General features: G+C 42.3%; 1 protein-coding gene across 10 annotated transcripts in view; it reads left to right on the plus strand.

Annotated features, from left to right (window-relative positions):
* The first annotated feature begins 17,473 nt into the window (after positions 1-17,473).
* Positions 17,474-19,589, plus strand: part of shf (Src homology 2 domain containing F) — a 169,030-nt gene continuing 166,914 nt past the window's right edge. For all 10 annotated transcript variants that reach the window (XM_083760175.1, XM_083760182.1, XM_083760180.1 and 7 more), the window contains exon 1: positions 17,474-18,262. In XM_083760175.1, the coding sequence (XP_083616301.1) occupies positions 17,777-18,262 (486 nt within the window). In that variant the 5' untranslated portion in view covers positions 17,474-17,776. The remainder of the gene's footprint in view (positions 18,263-19,589) is intronic.

Below are 19,589 nucleotides of genomic sequence, written 5' to 3' on the forward strand. Positions count from 1 at the left end.
GTTTTAACTTCAAAATCTCCTGTTTTGTGCATACACATAATATTGCCCCATGATGCATGGAGGAATATAATTCTGGGCACAACAAACAAACTAGCAGCAGTCAGGCTATAGCTCAAACAAAATCACACATCACAATAACTGAAGCGGGTATATTTGCTTCAAGAGCAACGTTCTACAGATCTGTCTCTTCCATTACCAGGCCTGCAGGGACGTGTGATATTGTGACCTGCCATATGGCGAGCACACATACAGCCTATGCATATATATATATATATATATATATATATACACAAGCAGTGCACTCCCTGCACTGCAGGAGGAGGGACAGGAGGCAGAACAAAGCTGGGCTGCCTGTAAACTTTCATTTGTCAAAGGCTATTGACTGTGTCACCCTGAGTGGAGAGGCAGGCTTGTTGGACCATACAGCCGTGATCCATCACAGTCACTGCCCACAGAGACCCTGCACAGCTCCTTGTGCCACTGGAGCGCTCAAAGAGCAGGGATTATACAGTATATGTTATCCATGCGTGCAGGTAATGGACAGTGTTCCTAACAATATGGCTTTCAGCTCCAACATGCTGTAATTGGCCAAGACCGTGCAAGTCCCCATGAACACCCCTGCTGCTACCCTCAGCCATGATTTGACACGAATGGCTTTCATTCGAAATGGGTTACTTAAGAAACCAGAAGCACTTTGTGGTATTAATCTTAATTTTTAATTAAGATTTCATGGTGGGGGATCTACATCTCTGGGCGCTGTTGGCTCCACCATGCTGTGAGAACTCTTTCCAGACGTGGACATGCATGAACTATGAGAGATGTACTGTACACAGTCTAATAATACAGTCATACAGTCACAGTGCATTGATATTCACTGAGCATATGGAATGCTGCTTATATTGACCTTCACTCATTGTTCAGACCTCTTGAAATGAGCCGATCTACAAGCTCACTATGTGTCGTGAGCTTCTAGATCGGGGTCTTATACAACACGTTGCAATGTGATGCATTTATCAGCAGCACTATTAGTTTGATGTGATTTTATACCCGATTTTCTGTTTTTCATTTCTTTAACCATGACGTTTTTTAACCATGCATGAAACTGAGATTGTATTTACCTGCTGCTAGTTTTATATGCTGGCCAAGCATATCAAATAGCAGCAGGTAGCAGCAGATATAAAAACATAGCCAACATCGCTGGATAATGTTTTCCACCTGCATAAGTTTGCTATATAAAAATAGAAATTGTGAAGATTCAGAATATTTCTGAAACATCTTAAATGTATGGGATCTCTGGCACAAAAACAGTTTCATATGGGGGTCTGCAGTTTAATACATACAAATGTGGGGGTCCTTGACATGAAAACGTCACTGCAAATGTTGAGAGCTTGCACACAAAAACTATATCAAATGATGCGAAATATTTTTTGATTTGTTTCCACTCCAGGGCAGTGCTTGAGCTACAGTACAGTGCACAGCCAAATTAACCCATTCTGAACTTCCTGTTTTGGTGTCAGCATCATGTTATGCTTTAGCTATTGAAAAATAGCAGATCTACAAGCTCATATCGCGCCACCGAGTGGCGCGATACGAGCTTGTAGGTCTGCTATTTTTTGAAAAATCAAAGAACGACTGACATTTTTAGAATCTGATCTCAGGTCAGAATGGGTTCATCAGACCAGTGTATGTCCGGCGGAAACCTCGTATGAATCTGATCTCAGGTCAGAATGGGTTAAGCACTAAAACCTTTGAATTTGAGCCCCAGTTTTAATCCTCCTCTGTATAGCTTGACAGGAGGATCGGCTCTTCCTGGATGCTATCAAGGTGGGTGACATTCTTAGCAGGGTTCAATAGGTCACGTCATCAAGAGGAGAGGGCAGATTCCTTGGCAAGCATTAAATATTAGTTATTAAATATATGTTCAGGAGAAAATGTGTTGGGAGGATTCAGTAATTTGAATAATTCAATAAATAGTCTGTTACTTGCTGTAGAGATGTTCAGAGAGAATGGGGGCACGGTGAGATTAGACAGACAGACAGACAGACAGAGAGAGAGAGAGAGAGAGAGAGAATGAGTTGTTGCTGAGAGAGGGTCAAACACAAACAACATAAAACATCTAAAAGCAAAAAGGGGTTTGGAGGATATTAGAATATTTAATAAGTTTCAAGAAAAAATCTCAGCAGGTATTCTGGATGTTACACACCGAAAATGAATGGTGCCAGACTCCATTTTTGTCTAGGAGATTACTTTGTCTGCCACTGAACATATGACTGCATGCTCAATAAATAATAAAGAGTGGAAACAATGAGTGGCTGCTCTCCCAGAGCGAGCCCACTAATTATGAAAATGCTAAAGCAGGGGGTATCAATTGCTGGAGGGCTGTCTGAAATATATGTTGTATGTATGTAATTAGTCCAGTGGATCCCCAAATTTGTATGTAATTCGCTACAGGCTCGCAATCCGCATCTTAAAATATGTTGTGCCAGCTAGGGTCCCCCATAAGAGAAGAATTCTGTACATTATTTTCAGAATGATTCAAGTTGTCAAAAGTTTTCAATGGTTTTTCGAAAATAAGCTCACAACGTGTCACAATACGATGCATTGTTGTGATCTTGTAGATCAGCTATTTTCGAATAGCTATAACTTGGTGAATGGTGATGCTATGTTAACACATTTTAACTATAATTTTATCTATGTTAACTAATTTTAACTGAGGACCCGGCTGGAACCCACTCCAGGAGCCATCTCACACAAAGTTCAAACTTAGCCTATAGCGTAAATGGCTTCAAACTATAAGTTTGAACTTAGTGTGAGGTGGTGCAACCCCCTAAGGACCCCACTGATGAATTAGTCATAAACGCCATTTTACACTCCACATGCACAGAGAGCGGTGTCTGAATCTAATGCTTCAGGCGAATAACAAATAAATATCACTGGCCATGCATGCAGTATTGATTTCCTCCAAACACACTGGGTTATATGGAAGGACGTGGCCATTTATTTCCCACTTTATGGTGGCTGTTGCAGGCTCCTCTTGTCTGGCTGAGGAGACATGAAGGTGAGTGGTTTGGATGCCAGCGTGGAAATGGTAGCATACTGTATCATCGCTGTCGGGCCGAAAAAACTATTATCTCTATATTCTAACGTTTTGTGTTTTTTCGTACATTAACGCCCTACGTACTACAGCGTCACACAAGAGCACCAAATGTCTGCATGCAAGCTCGAAATACGGCACGAAGTGACGTGTTTTGATCTTGTAGATCTGCTATACGTTTGATACTTTTGAATATGAATCATGAAAAGTAACTGTTTTGGACATGAGGTTTCTACACATTAAATGCAGGAGACTCCTCCTTCTTCCAGTGTGTCATTTTTAATTTAATTTAATTTCTTGCTGTAAGACACCATTTTATTTCTCATAGCAGACACTGCAGGGATACGGACACCACTTTATTTCTCTACACATTTTGTAGCTTAATTTAGGGTTGTTTGTTGGGTAAGGTTAGGGGTTTTCATTTGTTGTTCGGTTAGTCAGTGATTTAAAACCGAGCATAAGGGTTTTGGTATATTTCGTTGAACTGCTCTGTGCGGTCCATTTTGTTTTTGTTATGTTAGAGTAGGCTACTATTCATTTTTGTGCATGAAGTTCAAAACAAACATCACTCCCAACTTCCCCCTAGTGTTTCTGGGCCCCAATTCCCCCAAAGTGTGCGTGCGTGCGTGGTAAGAAGTGGGGCTCCAAGAAAAAAGATTGGAAACCACTGTGAAAGAGATCATGCATGATGCAGAGCATCAATACAATACACTGCACCTGCCTCCACTGTCTATTGTTCATCACAGCCTGTAATAAAACACTTCTTACGATGTACTCTTATCTCATTCCTATGCACAGCTGCATCCAATGAGAGAGAGACCACAACGCGCGCACACACACACACGCACGCACGCATAGACACATGCACATGTGGTGTTCATCGCAAGGACATACAGACATATATTCAAATAAACAGAAACAAAAACAAGACACAACAACATAGTACAAACTAAAGACAAGCTTCTCAAACACAATGCAACACAGAAAGTAAAACACAAAATAAACAAATCATATAAATAAAATGATAAAATAAAGTATACTCAGTTAGAACCTTTACTTGGGGGTACCTTTAACTCTTCCATACTATGGGCACATTCGGAAATACCGCACCGGAGCGCACTCACCTATTAGTTTGCATTGCATTGCATTTCCGAACGCGCCCTAAATCACAATTCACCTCTTTTCCATTTATATAATGATTTTTCCCATCTTTTTTCATAGCAATCTTCCCTTTTTCTTAATTTGAATGTCAACTTCTCCATGTCTTCCATATTGTCCATGATTGTTCGCCATTGTTTATAGTCCGGTATGTCAGTCCTGAGGCAGTTCTTTGTGATCGCTTTTTTCCCAGCAGCTAAGAAGATTTTGACCAGATATTGGTCTCCCGGATGTACAGATTCTTCTATATGACCCAGATACAGTATACAAGACAAGAACGTGGAATTTTGTATCCTATTACCTTACCTCACATATATAGCTGTATGCATTATCTCTCCGAAAGGTTGTATTTTTGCACAATTCCAGAAAACATGTGTATGGTCGGGGTTCATGTGGTTAAACTTTCTCCAACATGGTTGTTGGCTTTGAAGTTGTTTACTTTTAATTTGGAGTGTTTGAAGTTCCCCTGAACATGCATGGTCTCAAGCTGAGCTCCTTTCAACACATGAATAATTCATCTCAACTTTTATACCTCTCGTATATCTAGTAAACATAATATCCTCCAGACCACGGCACTGATTTAATGCTAAACCCTGCTTCTTTCCTGCTACACAGTTATGTAATATAACCTAAACGCTGTAAGTCTATGCAGTAATAATATGACCTCTGCATTGATGTCCTTTGGTTCTCCCAAAGCATCAAATTGTGTGCAGAAGTTTAACTGTTAATCCCCCCTGGCTGCCTGGACTGTCTGGCCATGGCAAAGTGATTATTGGACACAGTAAAAAGCCTTCATTTAGCTTTACGCTCTTACAGTAATTTAACGTTCAGGAATTTGCCTCTGGTTGGCATTTATCGTAAATTACACCTGTGTGGTGCCCTTGAGTGCTTTTTAGCAATGCCAGTGCAGCTGCCAGCTGGCCAGGGACGTTGGTGTTTGCACTGGGCAGCTCCCAGGTGTGAATGTGTGTGTGTGTGCATCTACTGTATTATGAAGGTGCAGCAGTGTTGCTTAATAATCCATTAAGATCTCAACCTTTTTGCGCCAAGAACCCCCCAAATTGGAATATATATTTGTCCACGGACCACTATATTTTGTGCCATTGACCCCCAGAAGAGATTTGTAAATCACGATCTTTCTAAAATGTTCAAAAATAGCAGATGTACAAGCTCACAGCGGTGCACGAAGTGACTCGTGAACAGAATGTGAACAGAGTCAGTGGTGTGGAGGACACTGGGCAATGGGCATTTATATTTTGTCTGCCGTTCCATTAAAAAGCAGCAGCATTGTGCTGTGATGTGGTTCAACTTTTGCTCTCATTTGAGATTCTATGTGGAACAACAACGCCTCTAACCCTGCTCTGTGATTGCACTGCTTTGTCTGCAGTCCCACGCCTGTCAATCAAAGTGCAGCTATAGGCCATGCACTTTGAAAACAAGCAGCTCTTTGCAGTTCCACCACCAGGTCCACCACCAAAGACAAAATGACTGCTAAACATTTGATCACTTTCACTCTTAAAAATAATTTTATTAACCAACAATTTTGTAACCAATTTTGTCACGTGGTGCCAATTGCTTAATCTGAAATCCTGGGCGCTACTCTCCCTCTGTCAACCTGGAGAGAGCCCCAAACTGAGCTCATGCTTCCTTCAATGCATGAGGAATGAGCAGGCCGCTTCTTATCACCTGACAGGGGGGAGTTTCCCCGGTAGGACATAGTGTGATGCGGAGGAGAGAACACAACATCAGTGCCCACAGCGTCCCCGGCAGGAATTGAACCCAGGACCTTCTACCTGTGAGGCGACAGCGCTGACCACTTTGACTCTGAAGTCGCAGTTATACTTAGTTGCGTGTGAGTCGTGTGCAGTAAGAAGCAGATCGACAAGCTGTCAACGAACAGACGTGTTTTGAGTGTGTTTTTTTATATCCTGTATTGTCTTACATACTGTCACAGTTTAAAATGGTTGAATTCATGAATTCTGTTTTTTAGGCTTGCATCAGCGAATTTCCCCCCGGGGATGAATAACGTTTTTTTGGCAATTTAAATTGAACAGAATTGAATGAATAAAAATGAAGTATTAAAAAGTGCCTCCACATCTCTTCCATGGGACCAGGATAGATTTATAATTGTGTGTGTGTGTGTGTGTGTGTGTGTGTGTGTGTGTGTGTGTGTGTGTGTGTGTGTGTGTGTGTGTGTGTGTGTGTGTGTGTGTGTGTGTGTGTGTGTGACCACGTTGTGGTCCCTCCTTGGATGCAGCTGTGCATAGGAATGAGATAAGAGTACACCGTAAGAAGTGTTTTATTACAGGCTGTGATGAACAATAGACAGTGGAGGCAGGTGCAGTGCATTGTATTGATGATGTGCATCATGCATGATCTCTTTCACAGTGGTTTCCAATCTTTTTTCTTGGAGCCCCACTTCTTACATCTGGTGTGCACACACACATACACACACACACACACACACACACACACACACACACACACACACACACACACACACACACACTGGAGTGATGTTTGTTTTGAACTTCGAAATAAACCAAAACCCATATGCTCGGTTTTAAATCACTGACTAACCGAACAACAAATGAAAACCCCTAACCTTACCCAACAAACAACCCTAAATTAAGCAACAAAACGTGTAGAGAAATAAAATGGTGTCAGTATCCCTGCAGTGTCTGCTATGAGAAATAAGTGGTGTCTTACAGCAAAAACACTTAATTTAAAAACAATATGACACACTGGTAGAAGGAGGAGGCTCCTGCATTTAAACATGGACTAAATTAAATGACTAATACACTTCACCTTGAGAGAATAAGGTACTTCTTGAAAAACAAAGAGAGACAATTTGGCAAGGTTTGGCTGCCCACAAAATAGCACTGATGTGGTTGACTGTATATCATCATTTCAGATCTTGTTGTTTTCCATGACTACTTCATCAGCTTACTATTTTTTATGTGGTGTTACTGTGAGCAGTATAGCCTATGGGTGGGAGGGACTGGGAAGGTTTCTTTTTTGTCTGTTTTTTCTTTCCTTTCTTGCTTTTGTTTTTCATAAAAGGAAAAAATATATATACTGTACCAATTGTGTAGTCATTGTTAATAAATAAATAAAGTGGTGTCAGTACCCCAGTGTCTGCTATGAAGAACAAGGTTTAATCAAAACAGTCTCACTTAGCTGATTGAACACAATTTGTTAACATGTCTCTTAGGCAGTTACATAAACAGGGCCAGCTCACGTTAACTCTGACAAATAGGGTATAGCAAATGGTACAAATCACACAGAGCATGTAAACGCCATTACAAAATGGTGCCGTGGACCACCGATATTTGCAGCTCTTAAATATTCCACCCCAACCATTACAGGAGGAACAGGTTATTAGCATCCGGCAGTTAGATGATGGGCAGCACCTGCCACACATATACTCACATTGGCGCAATCCCACACAAACACACGTAAAACACACCCCAACAGGATAGCAGTTTCCAAAGAACTTTCTCAAGCATTTATCTAAAAATGATGATATAACTCTGTCACTTTGTCTGTCTATCCATCCCGATGGGCATTGACAATCCTATTGGCATATGTAGAGGTTGAAGAAGCAGACTTTTATTAAACTGTTAGCAAAACCAGCATACTGGCAAAGATTTGCAGTTGCACTTCACTAAGCACACCTTTCTGTAGTATGTCATCATCTCAGTCGCGCCCTGCCTTTTCCTCCCAATACTTTCACCAGTGAGTGATGTCAGTGGGTTAGGGAGCACTCGCTGTGTTCATTTGGAGCGCACGCAAGTATAGGGGAGACGAGGATTTACTATTCTGTGCCCATCGCGTTGCAACTCTGACGGTGCTGAGTCGGCTCAAATAAACTTCGCAACGTTCGACATGGTGGTGTCTCTCGTGGCTCATTAAGTTCGCTTGAGGCGGCACGCCTCCACCACGGTCTAATAGCGGAGCGCTCCCTAACCCACTGTACGTCACTCACTGGTGAAAGTATTGACACTTCACATCTCAGTCAGGCCCGAGGCTATAGGAGGGAGATTATGTTTTTACCCATGTGATGTGTTTCCGTCTGTTTGTTTGTCTGGACTCCGAGGCTAATCTTGCAAACCACTGATCCGCACCAAATATAACCACATTACAGTTGTGGTTTTCAACCCTTTTCATATCAAGGTCCATTATTTCTTTGGCATTTGAGCCACAGACCACCATTTGATGACATTTAGCCAATATTTCGTTGTCATTGGATAAGATTTTGTCCACAATTCCATGCTGTATTGATGTTGGTACCATTAGGAGAGATAACAGGCAAACATTGATCAAAATAACAATTCTTCTACATTCTCTAATTGTGTAGACTTCTTGTAAATTAAGTAATGCAGATGTTTAACGACAATTTAACTCTTGAGTTAAAGATCTACATGTGTAAGGTTCCATTTGGTTACCAACTCTCTCCATCATATAGCTGGACCAGTGGTGGTCCCCGGACCACTGGTTGAAAACCAGTGTTTTTTTAATTAATGATCCCATATCCACCGCCCTGCCGTGCAGTCCACCGATCAGTCTTGCAGCAAATATGGAGTTTCACACTGAACAGCATGTGCAATGGAACAAATATTACGGTATCAATGCTCATGGGTGAAGCAGGATAGCAATGGACCTGAGAAAGGGTACAACAAACATAACATAACATAACAGGAGTATTGGAGGAGTAATGGGTATTGCAACCTGCATCTAGTGCCACTGACCACTGTGTGACCACTGCTCAGAGATTCTCTGCCAGATATACTGTATTATAATATGCGCAGCTGTCTGTGGACGTACCAGATACCAGCTATACTACCGAAGGAAGCCTGCCTGTCATGCGTATCATATTATGCAGGGTGTTCTTGAAATCCTTGCCTATCAAACCCTGTTTTGTAATCAATGAGTCAGAGCAGCTGCCTGGAGGGACAGCAGGTGACAGGCTTCTCACTGACTGGCTTTTCCAGATTGATAATGTTCCTCCCCTATAGTTCCATTATACGACAGTGTGCACAATAGCTAATGCTCTTCAAACTCTGGCGAATAGTGAGTTTTGGTGCACCATTTTTCACAATCTTTCAAAAATAGCAGATCTATAAGCTCACGGCACAAAGTGACGCACTATGGCTTGTATATCTGCTATGGTTAAAGTTAGCCTAGTTCCAGCCCATAGACCCCGCCGACTTCAGAGTCAATCAGGCTATAGGTTAAAGTGGTTAAAATGATTGTGATGCTATATTAACACATTTTGATGGAGACCCCCTGGAACCCCACCAAGGACCCCTGGGGGTCCCCGGACCTCGCTTTGAGAACCGATGGTCTATAGCAGTGGTTTTCAACCGGTGGTCCGGGACCACCACTAGTGGTCCTTGAGGGGGTTCCAGCTAAATGATGGGGAGTTGGTAACCAAATGGACCCTTATACTGTAGTTGTTTAACTCTCAGGAGTAAGATTATTGTTAAACTTCCGCATTCTTTAATTTACAAGAAGTCTACATAATTAGAGAATGTATAAAGAATAGTTATTTTGATCAACGTTTGCCTGTTATCTCTGCTAATGTACCAACATCAATACAGCCTTTCTATCATTACTCGCTCGAAGGAGAATCCTCCTAGACTGGAAATCTCCACTCCCCCCTAAACCAGACCATTGGCTGAAAGATACCATGTTATTCCTGAATCTCAAAAAAATTAAATTCGATCTACGTTGCTCTCCAGGAGGATTCACCTCCTCCTGGGGTCCGACAATAACCTATCTCGAGAATCTCTCAAGTCTGCTGAACACCCCATAGACCAATGGTTATAAACCATGATGTTCCCCTCCTACTCCACACACCAACCCCACTCCTTATACTTCCGTCTATCTTTCTCTCTTTTCTACTTCTCATATCTCTCTTCTCTTCTCTCCTCTTATGCTCATGAAATCCTTGCTGGCTATTACTACTATTTATTCTATATAAAAATAAAAAAACGTATACAGTGAAAGAAAAAGGTGTCAAAGTTTCAAGTGGGAGGGGGGGGGGGGGGTTGCTATTCGTCTTGTCTTTCGTTTTGTTTTGTTCAGTCTAATTTTTGTTTTGTTTCAGTTTTGTGACCACTCAAACCAACTCAAAAACAACTCTGTCCATGTAGTATCTGAACTGTCCTGTTTCCTGTCTGTTCTTTGTCTATGTACAGTATTTGTATGTAAAAATAGAAAAGGAAGCATAACATATGTACTGCATTTTTTCCTGTCCATACCCCTCTTCTATGCTCAATAAAAACTTTAAAATGGAAATACAGCATGGGATTTGTGGACAAAATCTTATCCAACGATAACGAAATATTCTTTAACTCAGAGTCCAAGAGGCTAAATGTGATGGTCCGTGTTTGAAAACCACTGGTATACAGTAGCAGGTGGGACTGCCAGTGTCAGCCTGACTGTCTGTGATACTGTAGTCCACAGCACTGCTAGGCAGCCTCTGTGTTGTTGTACATGCTGACTTATCTCTGAGGATCTATCTTTGTTGTTTATATACGTTATGCAATAATATGCTGTCAGAAAGGATTGTGTGCATGGTTAGACTTTCCATGTATGTGTGCATGATATACCTCCTACAGAAGCCAGTGTTTCTTTCACCCTGGTTTACTGCTATGGGGGGCTGCATGCGTCTCATGTTTCTGTCCACATGCACATGTAGTGCAGGGGCTAACACTGATATTTCATGAATTGGTACCATTAAGGTGACCGTAATATTTTTCTATTTTTGTATTCCTTCATGTCTCTAGTTTATATTTTGGTATGCTCTTCCAATTCAGTAGTTTAATGCCAGTTATCGCCAGTTATATGTGACCCCCCCAAATTTCATTATGCGGTATGTAGCATGTGACGTGTCAAACTATGGGGTTTTCATGATTCTGAATCCATTCCAAGCATTAGTTTTGTACGAAAAACACTCATTGGCCTAAAAACGGCTGTAGCCGTCATCACAAATGTGATAAGGTCATCACAAATGTGATAAGGTCATCACAAATGTGATAAGGTCATCACATTTGGGCACATTTGGGCAGGTGGCTGGCTATGGCTGAATTTAGGCCAAGGAGTGTTTTTTGTGCAAAACTAATGCTTGGAATGGGTTCAGAATCATAAAGAAACCCTAGTTTGACACATCACATGCTACTTAACGAATAATGACATTTGGAAACGTTTGCCTTAAATAGGATAGGTTAATGGTATGGTCGCATAACTGCCATTAAGCTACTGAATTGGAGGATTTATCATACCAAAATATTATAGAGGCATGCATGCAGCATGAATATAAAAATCACACCCGTGTGAAGTGAGGGGGGCTAATATATTATAGTCTAACTCATGTTGCTATGATTACGTGATGTAATTGTGATGTAAAACAAACGGTGACAAAACAAACATTAAATTATCTTGTTAATGGCATTTAATATTTGTGTTAGGGACAAGATGACGTACATTTTCCCTTCATTGTCAATGGCGTTTTTAAAACAAACATTGAACTAAAAACAAACATTAAACCTGTATATAGGATGGGCTAGTGCCCCTCAAAACTATAAAAATGTTATGATCACCTTAGGTGGTACCCCTGGAGTAATGGGGGTCTCAGATTTGGTCACATGTAAGAAAGTTGGTCTCTAAAGGTAAAAGGGAGTTTATCAGGTCAGGAAACACTGCCCTGTAGACTATGTCAGCAGAAAATGGCATTATTTGGTTTTGGACCCTGCTCTAATTTTGTACCTCTTCAGAATGATGCCCCTTTCTCTCTCTCTCTCTCTCTCTCTCTCTCTCTCTCTCTCTCTCTCTCTCTCTCTCTCTCTCTCTCTCTCTCTCTCTACTAAAACGGTTTATTATAAGTATATAATAGGCAAGCAATGCATGTAGAAGAAATGTTTGCTGAAAATGTGCAGGTACAGCGTTTGTACTCAAAATGCAAGGAAGGCAAAGAAACAATAATGGATTTGGTATTAATCTCCAGTTTGTAGATGGCTGTCCCAGGAGCCAGCAAGGGTTAAACTCACATCTGTGTGTGTGTGTGTGTGTGTGTGTGTGTGTGTGTGTGTGTGTGTGTGTGTGTGTGTGTGTGTGTGTGTGTGTGTGTGTGTGTGTGTGTGTGTGTGTGTGTGTGTGTGTGTGTGTGTGTGTGTGTGTGTGTGTGTGTGTGTGTGTGTGTGTGTGTGGCGTTATTAAAAAGAAATATGGCTTCATAAAACCACCGCACTGCAGCCAGTGACTTCCGTTAATGCACACCATTCATTGCTGGAGTGTGTCTTCGTGATGGCAAAATGGAATATTCACCCCCTTGATTGCAAAGGCAATCAGTGTTTACCACACAAACCAGTGGCATTGGATGGACATGCCCTGGAGATAAATCCTCCCTCTGTCGTTCTGAATAGCATGTACTTTAAAAACGTGACTTCACTGAATAGTGAAGTGGGTGGCATACAGTAGCTATACTTCTGTTTTTGCAGAACAATCATCGAATGGTGGTAGCCTATCGAGGGAGGTTATAAAAGCATACTACTCTCCAGTGGTCATTTGCAATGCAATTTCCAATCAAATCAGCCAGCAGACAGCATGTGACCATCTGGACAAAGAACTAGTATGTTTGAATAGAGGACATTTCACCCTTGAATTCTGAAGTACTGTATAGCCTGACACAGGCCAATATGTGTTGCCTTCTTAAAGCCCACATTGATGGAGATAAAATCTGTAGACTGTATAGTCCACTGCTTCTCAACATGGGGTCCAGGGACCCTGCAGGGGTCGTTGAGGGGGATTCAGGGGGCAGGTAATGATTGATAGTTAGACTAAGTACATTTAATACATTTGTGTTACCAATGACACATTTACAGTAGATCTAGGGGTTCCATGAGATAAAAAATAGAATAACAATATACCGGTATAGACTCAAACATATAGGCTTAAATGTATAGGGTGTAGCGACAGATATAGGCCTGAAATATGGCTTTCAAAACTGTAACAGTAAAGTCAATGATTTTTTCAAATAAGTGTTAAATATTGTGTAAAGCACAAATATTGTGTCAATCTCGATTGTTTTAAAAGTGCTATATAAATAAAGCTTGATTTGATTTTTGATTTGATTTTATATTCTAAATGTAATCTGCTACTATAAAGAGTTTTCCGTAACAGGGGTCTCCCCATCTCTTTAATGAACAGAGAAATGTATTTTCAGTTTGAGACACCAATTGTATCCATTCAGGAGAGATATAAGTGAAGCTTATAAATGGGTTATCTCCTGATTAGATGAAATCGTCAACACCTGGAAATGCTTTCTGTTTATTAAAGAGCTGACATGGCAGTGACAGACCAAACACACTATAGGCCTAGCCCTATAGAGACTATGGACTTGGTTAGGCTATTTAGCTATTAAGCCTATTATCAGAATAGAGAAGAGCTCTAGAGATCTTTCCAGTGATAAAATGGCCACCAATGTAATCAAAAAAGTCAACCAAAGAACAAGATTCCTTTACAGGATCTCCTCACTGGTCAATAAAAACACCTTGAAGACCTTAACAGGAGCAAGATTTATTTGACTGCATGCACTTCCTGGTACCACAGCACCTCAAAGGCCCTTAAAACTAGGCTCCAGACTTCCCAAAACAAACTGGTCAGGCTCCTACTTTAGTCCAGGCAATCTAGCCCATTTTAGACCCAAAAAACAGACTAATTAAAATAGTTTTTTTTTCAACAGATATCATTTCTATGAGGTGTCTAGAATAACATACTAAAAGTCCTAAGAAATCCTAGATGCGGAAATATGTTTAATTCTCATCAATTCAAGATGTGTGATAATACCTCGAGAAAACTAAACACCCTAATGGGCTTTTTTTTTTCTTTTGTTCTATCACAATGAAACTTTCCACAATGAATCTTAACATGAAAACTAAACTTTTTTGTATTACAAGTTTCTCTGAAACTTAATTTGAATATGCAAATTAGCTTACTATATATTGAATATGCCCACATTTGCATATCACGAAAATTACTTTCCCCCAAAATGTATAATATTTACATTGTTGTTTGTTAATGATATCAAACACACTGATCAGACTTTCATGAACCATTTCATAAAAATATTGTGACTTCATATAATAACATCAAAAACATGTATAACAAATGCATAAATCCGTCAAATCTTCCTCCAACCATCCTACTGCTAATGGTTGATGGCAATGCTGCTTTTGGACTGGCCTCTAACCTGAAACCTGCCGGGCTTGGTTGTACCTACCGGGGGCATAACCCCCACCGGTATAGTCCTCAGGGTCACAGAGGCACACAAGCCTCCCCACCACGACAAGGTAGCAACAACAGGGGAGGTTCCCCTGCTAACGTGGCCCAGGAAAGAGAAGTCTGGAACTCTATGCAACCCGACTTCGGATGATCGGATGAAGATGGATGAATTTGCAAAACATTAAAGGGATTGTGTCATTGTGACATTAAAAATATATGAATTAATGTCACATGTGAAACCTTTAAGGAGTAGGAAAGACACAACATAATTGTAGCGACAGCTGTGTGATGGAGTCTACCTGGAGGAGACAGAGCTGTGTGATGGAGTCTACCTGGAGGAGACAGAGCTGTGTGATGGAGTCTACCTGGAGGTGACAGAGCTGTGTGATGGAGTCTACCTGGAGGAGACAGAGCTGTGTGATGGAGTCTACCTGGAGGAGACAGAGCTGTGTGATGGAGTCTACCTGGAGGAGACAGAGCTGTGTGATGGAGTCTACCTGGAGGAGACAGAGCTGTGTGATGGAGTCTACCTGGAGGTGACAGAGCTGTGTGATGGAGTCTACCTGGAGGTGGGAGAGCTGTGTGATGGAGTCTACCTGGAGGAGACAGAGCTGTGTGATGGAGTCTACCTGGAGGAGACAGAGCTGTGTGATGAAGTCTACCTGGAGGAGACAGAGCTGTGTAATGGAGTCTACCTGGAGGAGACAGAGCTGTGTGATGGAGTCTACCTGGAGGTGACAGAGCTGTGTGATGGAGTCTACCTGGAGGTGACAGAGCTGTGTGATGGAGTCTACCTGGAGGTGGGAGAGCTGTGTGATGGAGTCTACCTGGAGGTGACAGAGATGTGTGATGGAGTCTACCTGGAGGTGACAGAGATGTGTGATGGAGTCTACCTGGAGGTGGGAGAGCTGTGTGATGGAGTCTACCTGGAGGTGACAGAGCTGTGTGATGGAGTCTACCTGGAGGTGGGAGAGCTGTGTGATGGAGTCTACCTGGAGGTGACAGAGCTGTGTGATGGAGTCTACCTGGAGGTGGGAGAGCTGTGTGATGGAGTCTACCTGGAGGTGGGAGAGCTGTGTGATCGAGTCTACCTGGAGGTGACAGAGCTGTGTGATGGAGTCTACCTGGAGGTGGGAGAGCTGTGTGATCGAGTCTACCTGGAGGTGACAGAGCTGTGTGATGGAGTCTACCTGGAGGTGGGAGAGCTGTGTGATGGAGTCTACCTGGAGGTGACAGAGCTGTGTGATGGAGTCTACCTGGAGGTGGGAGAGCTGTGTGATGGAGTCTACCTGGAGGTGACAGAGCTGTGTAATGGAGTCTACCTGGAGGTGACAGAGCTGTGTGATGGAGTCTACCTGGAGGTGGGAGATGTGTGATGGAGTCTACCTGGAGGTGGGAGATGTGTGATGGAGTCTACCTGGAGGTGGGAGATGGCCTGCAACAGCTTCAGGTGCGTCTGCAGAGTACAGGAACAAAAAGACTGGGATGGACTGAGACACTGCTGCAGCCAGGGGATGTCCTCCCAGAGGTAGGTCACCTGGCCTCTGTGACCCTGAGGACTATACCGGTGGGGGTTATGCCCCCAGTAGGTACAACCAAGCCCGGCAGGTTTCAGGTTAGAGGCCAGTCCAAAAGCAGCATTGCCATCAACCATTAGCAGTAGGATGGTTGGAGGAAGATTTGACGGATTTATACATTTGTCATACATATGAATGGTGTTTTTGATGTTATTCTATGAAGTCACAATATTTTGATGAAATGGTTCATGAAAGTCTGATCAGTGTGTTTGATATCATTAACAAACAACAATGTAAATATTATACATTTTGGGGAAAAGTAATTTCCGTGATATGCAAATGTGGGCATATTCAATATATATTAAGCTAATTTGCATATTCAAATTAAGTTTCAGAGAAACTTGTAATACAAAAAAGTAGGAAGGAAAGTTTCATTGTGATAGGACAAAAGAAAAAAAAAGCCCATTAGGGTGTTTAGTTTTCTCGAGGTATTAGCACACATCTTGAATTGATGAGAATTAAACATATTTCCGCATCTAGGATTTCTTAGGACTTTTAGTATGTTGTTCTAGACACCTCATAGAGATGATCTATGGTGAAAAAAATTCTATTTTAATTAGTCTGTCTGGAAATGCTACTTTGCCTGGACTACTTGGCCTCACTCCCGAACCCACCTCACCCCTGCCCACTTCGACAGGCTGGAATTTCTTAGGGTCGACGACAGAGTACAGCATCTTGCAATGGGTCTGGTCCACAAGATTCGATACACCACCCACCAAGATACCTTCAAAACCGCTCTCAAAGGGCACCTATACGGACGGCTGCAATTCGAAACTGGAATCCCCGGCCACCGCCCACCCCTTTTCCCCCTCACTGTATGTTTCTTTTCCCTTTTTACCTCCTTTATGATGAATTCCTGTTCTGTTCTAGAAGTGTCAATTTGTACGTCTCTAAATGTTTTGATGAATTGAACAAGGTGGACCCTCTTGTAAACAAGTAATTGCGTCGTCCACTCACAGTTAACAGTCTTTGTATTGAGTTTGTGCTTGAAATGTACTGTAATTCTGCAAACTGTGTTAATACATATTTTAATCAATCAATCAAAAAAAGCTTTACCCTACAAAATAGCCTACGTTATATTTTAACAAAACACAAAAGGATACTAGTTGTATTTTGCTATAAATTAATTCAAAGGCACTGATTATGATAATGAGATTTATCAGCTGGGAGATTCGCATGTGAGACTTGTGAGTGTGTAGCGTCGCGTGAGTGACTCCTGTTGTTATTATCGCAAGTCCGGTAGATGGCAGTGAATGTTCTCAGGTAAGGGGAGGGTTGAGCTGGCTGGCTGGGGGTGGAGAGAGCAGCGCAGACATTACAAACCTGACGTGGAGAGAGATACAGTCAGCAGGGAGAACAACAGTGTGACAGAGAGAGTTGCGGCAGACAGAGAGAGACAGACAGTCACAAAGTGCCGTGGTGGCTGCGCTGTGCTCGCCGGGGAAGAAGCGCACTGTTCTCTGCCACAGGAGCTCCAGGACTGGAGGAGACGCTCCGAAGTCGAGCCCGGGACCCAGTGGACTGAGTGGAGTGGTGGTGGAGCCAAAGGAAGGACCCCCACGTTTCACGGCAAAGAAAGAACGCACGGGGACTTCACACAGGGGGAAAGGTGGAAGTGTAACTAACATTTAAATCGAGTTGTGAGCGATGCACTGGCAGCATGGCCAAGTGGTTCAAGGAGCACCTGGGATTCAAAACTACCAAAGCACCACCTCCGGCGCCTCCGAAGCCGGACTACAGACACTGTCACACCGGTGTGCCTACTATCGGTATCGGTGCGCCTGGCAGCTGCTACCAAGTACCGTGTCCGTGCCCCGGGGCGACCACCACCACCTACCCGAGCCCCGCGCAGCCGGACATCCTCGCTGCTTACAAACTACAAAAAGAGCTGGACTTCGAAGACCCGTACACGCCGGGTGGAAATATCTCGTTCGGCTCATGCAGCCTGGGCATGGGCACGCTGGTGGGGTCGTCGCCGGACATAAAGTATGTGTCGCCGAAGCACCGGCTCATCAAGGTGGAGACCGTGGAGAAGAGCAGCCCGAGCCCCGGCGGCACCGTCACGGTGACCCAGCAGGCCGTGGTGGCCGTGGGGAGCGTCAAGTCCCCCGCTTCACCCCCCACGGAGCAAGACAATAAGGAGAAGGTAAAGTCTGTTAAAGTTGGTTTTAATTAGGGAACGCAACTTTTCATGTCTCATAGGCCAGTGGTTTTCAACCCTTTTCATATCAAGGTCCATTATTTATTCAGCTTTTGAGCCACGGACCACCATTTGATGAAATTTAGACTCGAACTAAAGAATATTTAGTTATCGTTGGATAATAAGATTTTGTCCCCAAATTGGGGACCCAAATTCCATGCTGTGTTGATGTTGTTACCATTAGGAGAGATAACAATTATTTTACATTCTCTAATGGTGTAGACTTCTTGTAAATATTAAGTAATGTTAAATGTTTAACAATAATTTAACTCTTGAGAGCGTAACGTAAAATGAAACCAAATGGACCCTTATTTTATACTCTCAAGAGTTAAAGATCTAGAAGGCTCCATTTGGTTACAAACTTTCCATCATTTAGCTGGGGACCACCTGGAACCCCCCAAAGGACCACTAGTGGTCCCCGGACCACTGGTTGAAAACCACTGACTCATAGGCTATTCAACTGTTACTACTTGACAAGTAGTAGCCTACTTACTTGTCTCATATTTTGACGTGATTGACCTAATGCAATTGGCCTATATAAAGTCAAGGAGTGCATACTGTCATAAACGTGAGTTTATGAATCACCTACCTAGCCTACCTGTATTCATTTTTAGATAAGCAATGACTCGTTACAGTCGTTACAACCGGCCAAACTTGTTTTCAATCTGTACAATAGCTGGCCACTGTATTGCGACATTAACCACATTTCAAATACAATCATTTTACTACTGGTTTACTTGGTAATCTGCTTGAAGGAAGGATTTATATTCCAACTGTATTCTGTTTGATGTTGAAAAAAAGGACTTGAACATTGCTCTCTTTTTGTGTGTGTTCTAAACACATGCAGGCATAATAATACAGTAGCACGTTTCCTGTCAGGACCATGCAAGGGTCAGTTTGGCTTCCACAAGTGTTTTGAGGCTATTTTGGCATTGCAATGCCAATAGAATTATATGGAACAGGGTTAAATCACAATTGCCTAAACTATAATTTTACTTACTTAAATGTTGTTAGACAGGCCAAGTTGTACACTAATGCAGGGCGTCTCAAAGTGGGTGTTCCATGACGCAAGTCCAGGGGTGCCTCAGAATACTTTGATAATAATATTTGGAATTTATCAATGTCACTTGAGCTTAATCACTTTACTAAGTTTAGACTTAGTAAAGCGGACCAGAGCTAAACTGTACTTGGTAAGTTATTTTTCAGTCAATAGTACACTCTTGACAAACTTGTAGATTGGCTGTTTTTTGTGAATGTTCCCCCCAGAATAGGA

This window comes from Protomyctophum parallelum (genome assembly GCF_964188405.1).
Source record: "Protomyctophum parallelum genome assembly, chromosome: 2".
Lineage (NCBI taxonomy): Eukaryota > Metazoa > Chordata > Actinopteri > Myctophiformes > Myctophidae > Protomyctophum > Protomyctophum parallelum.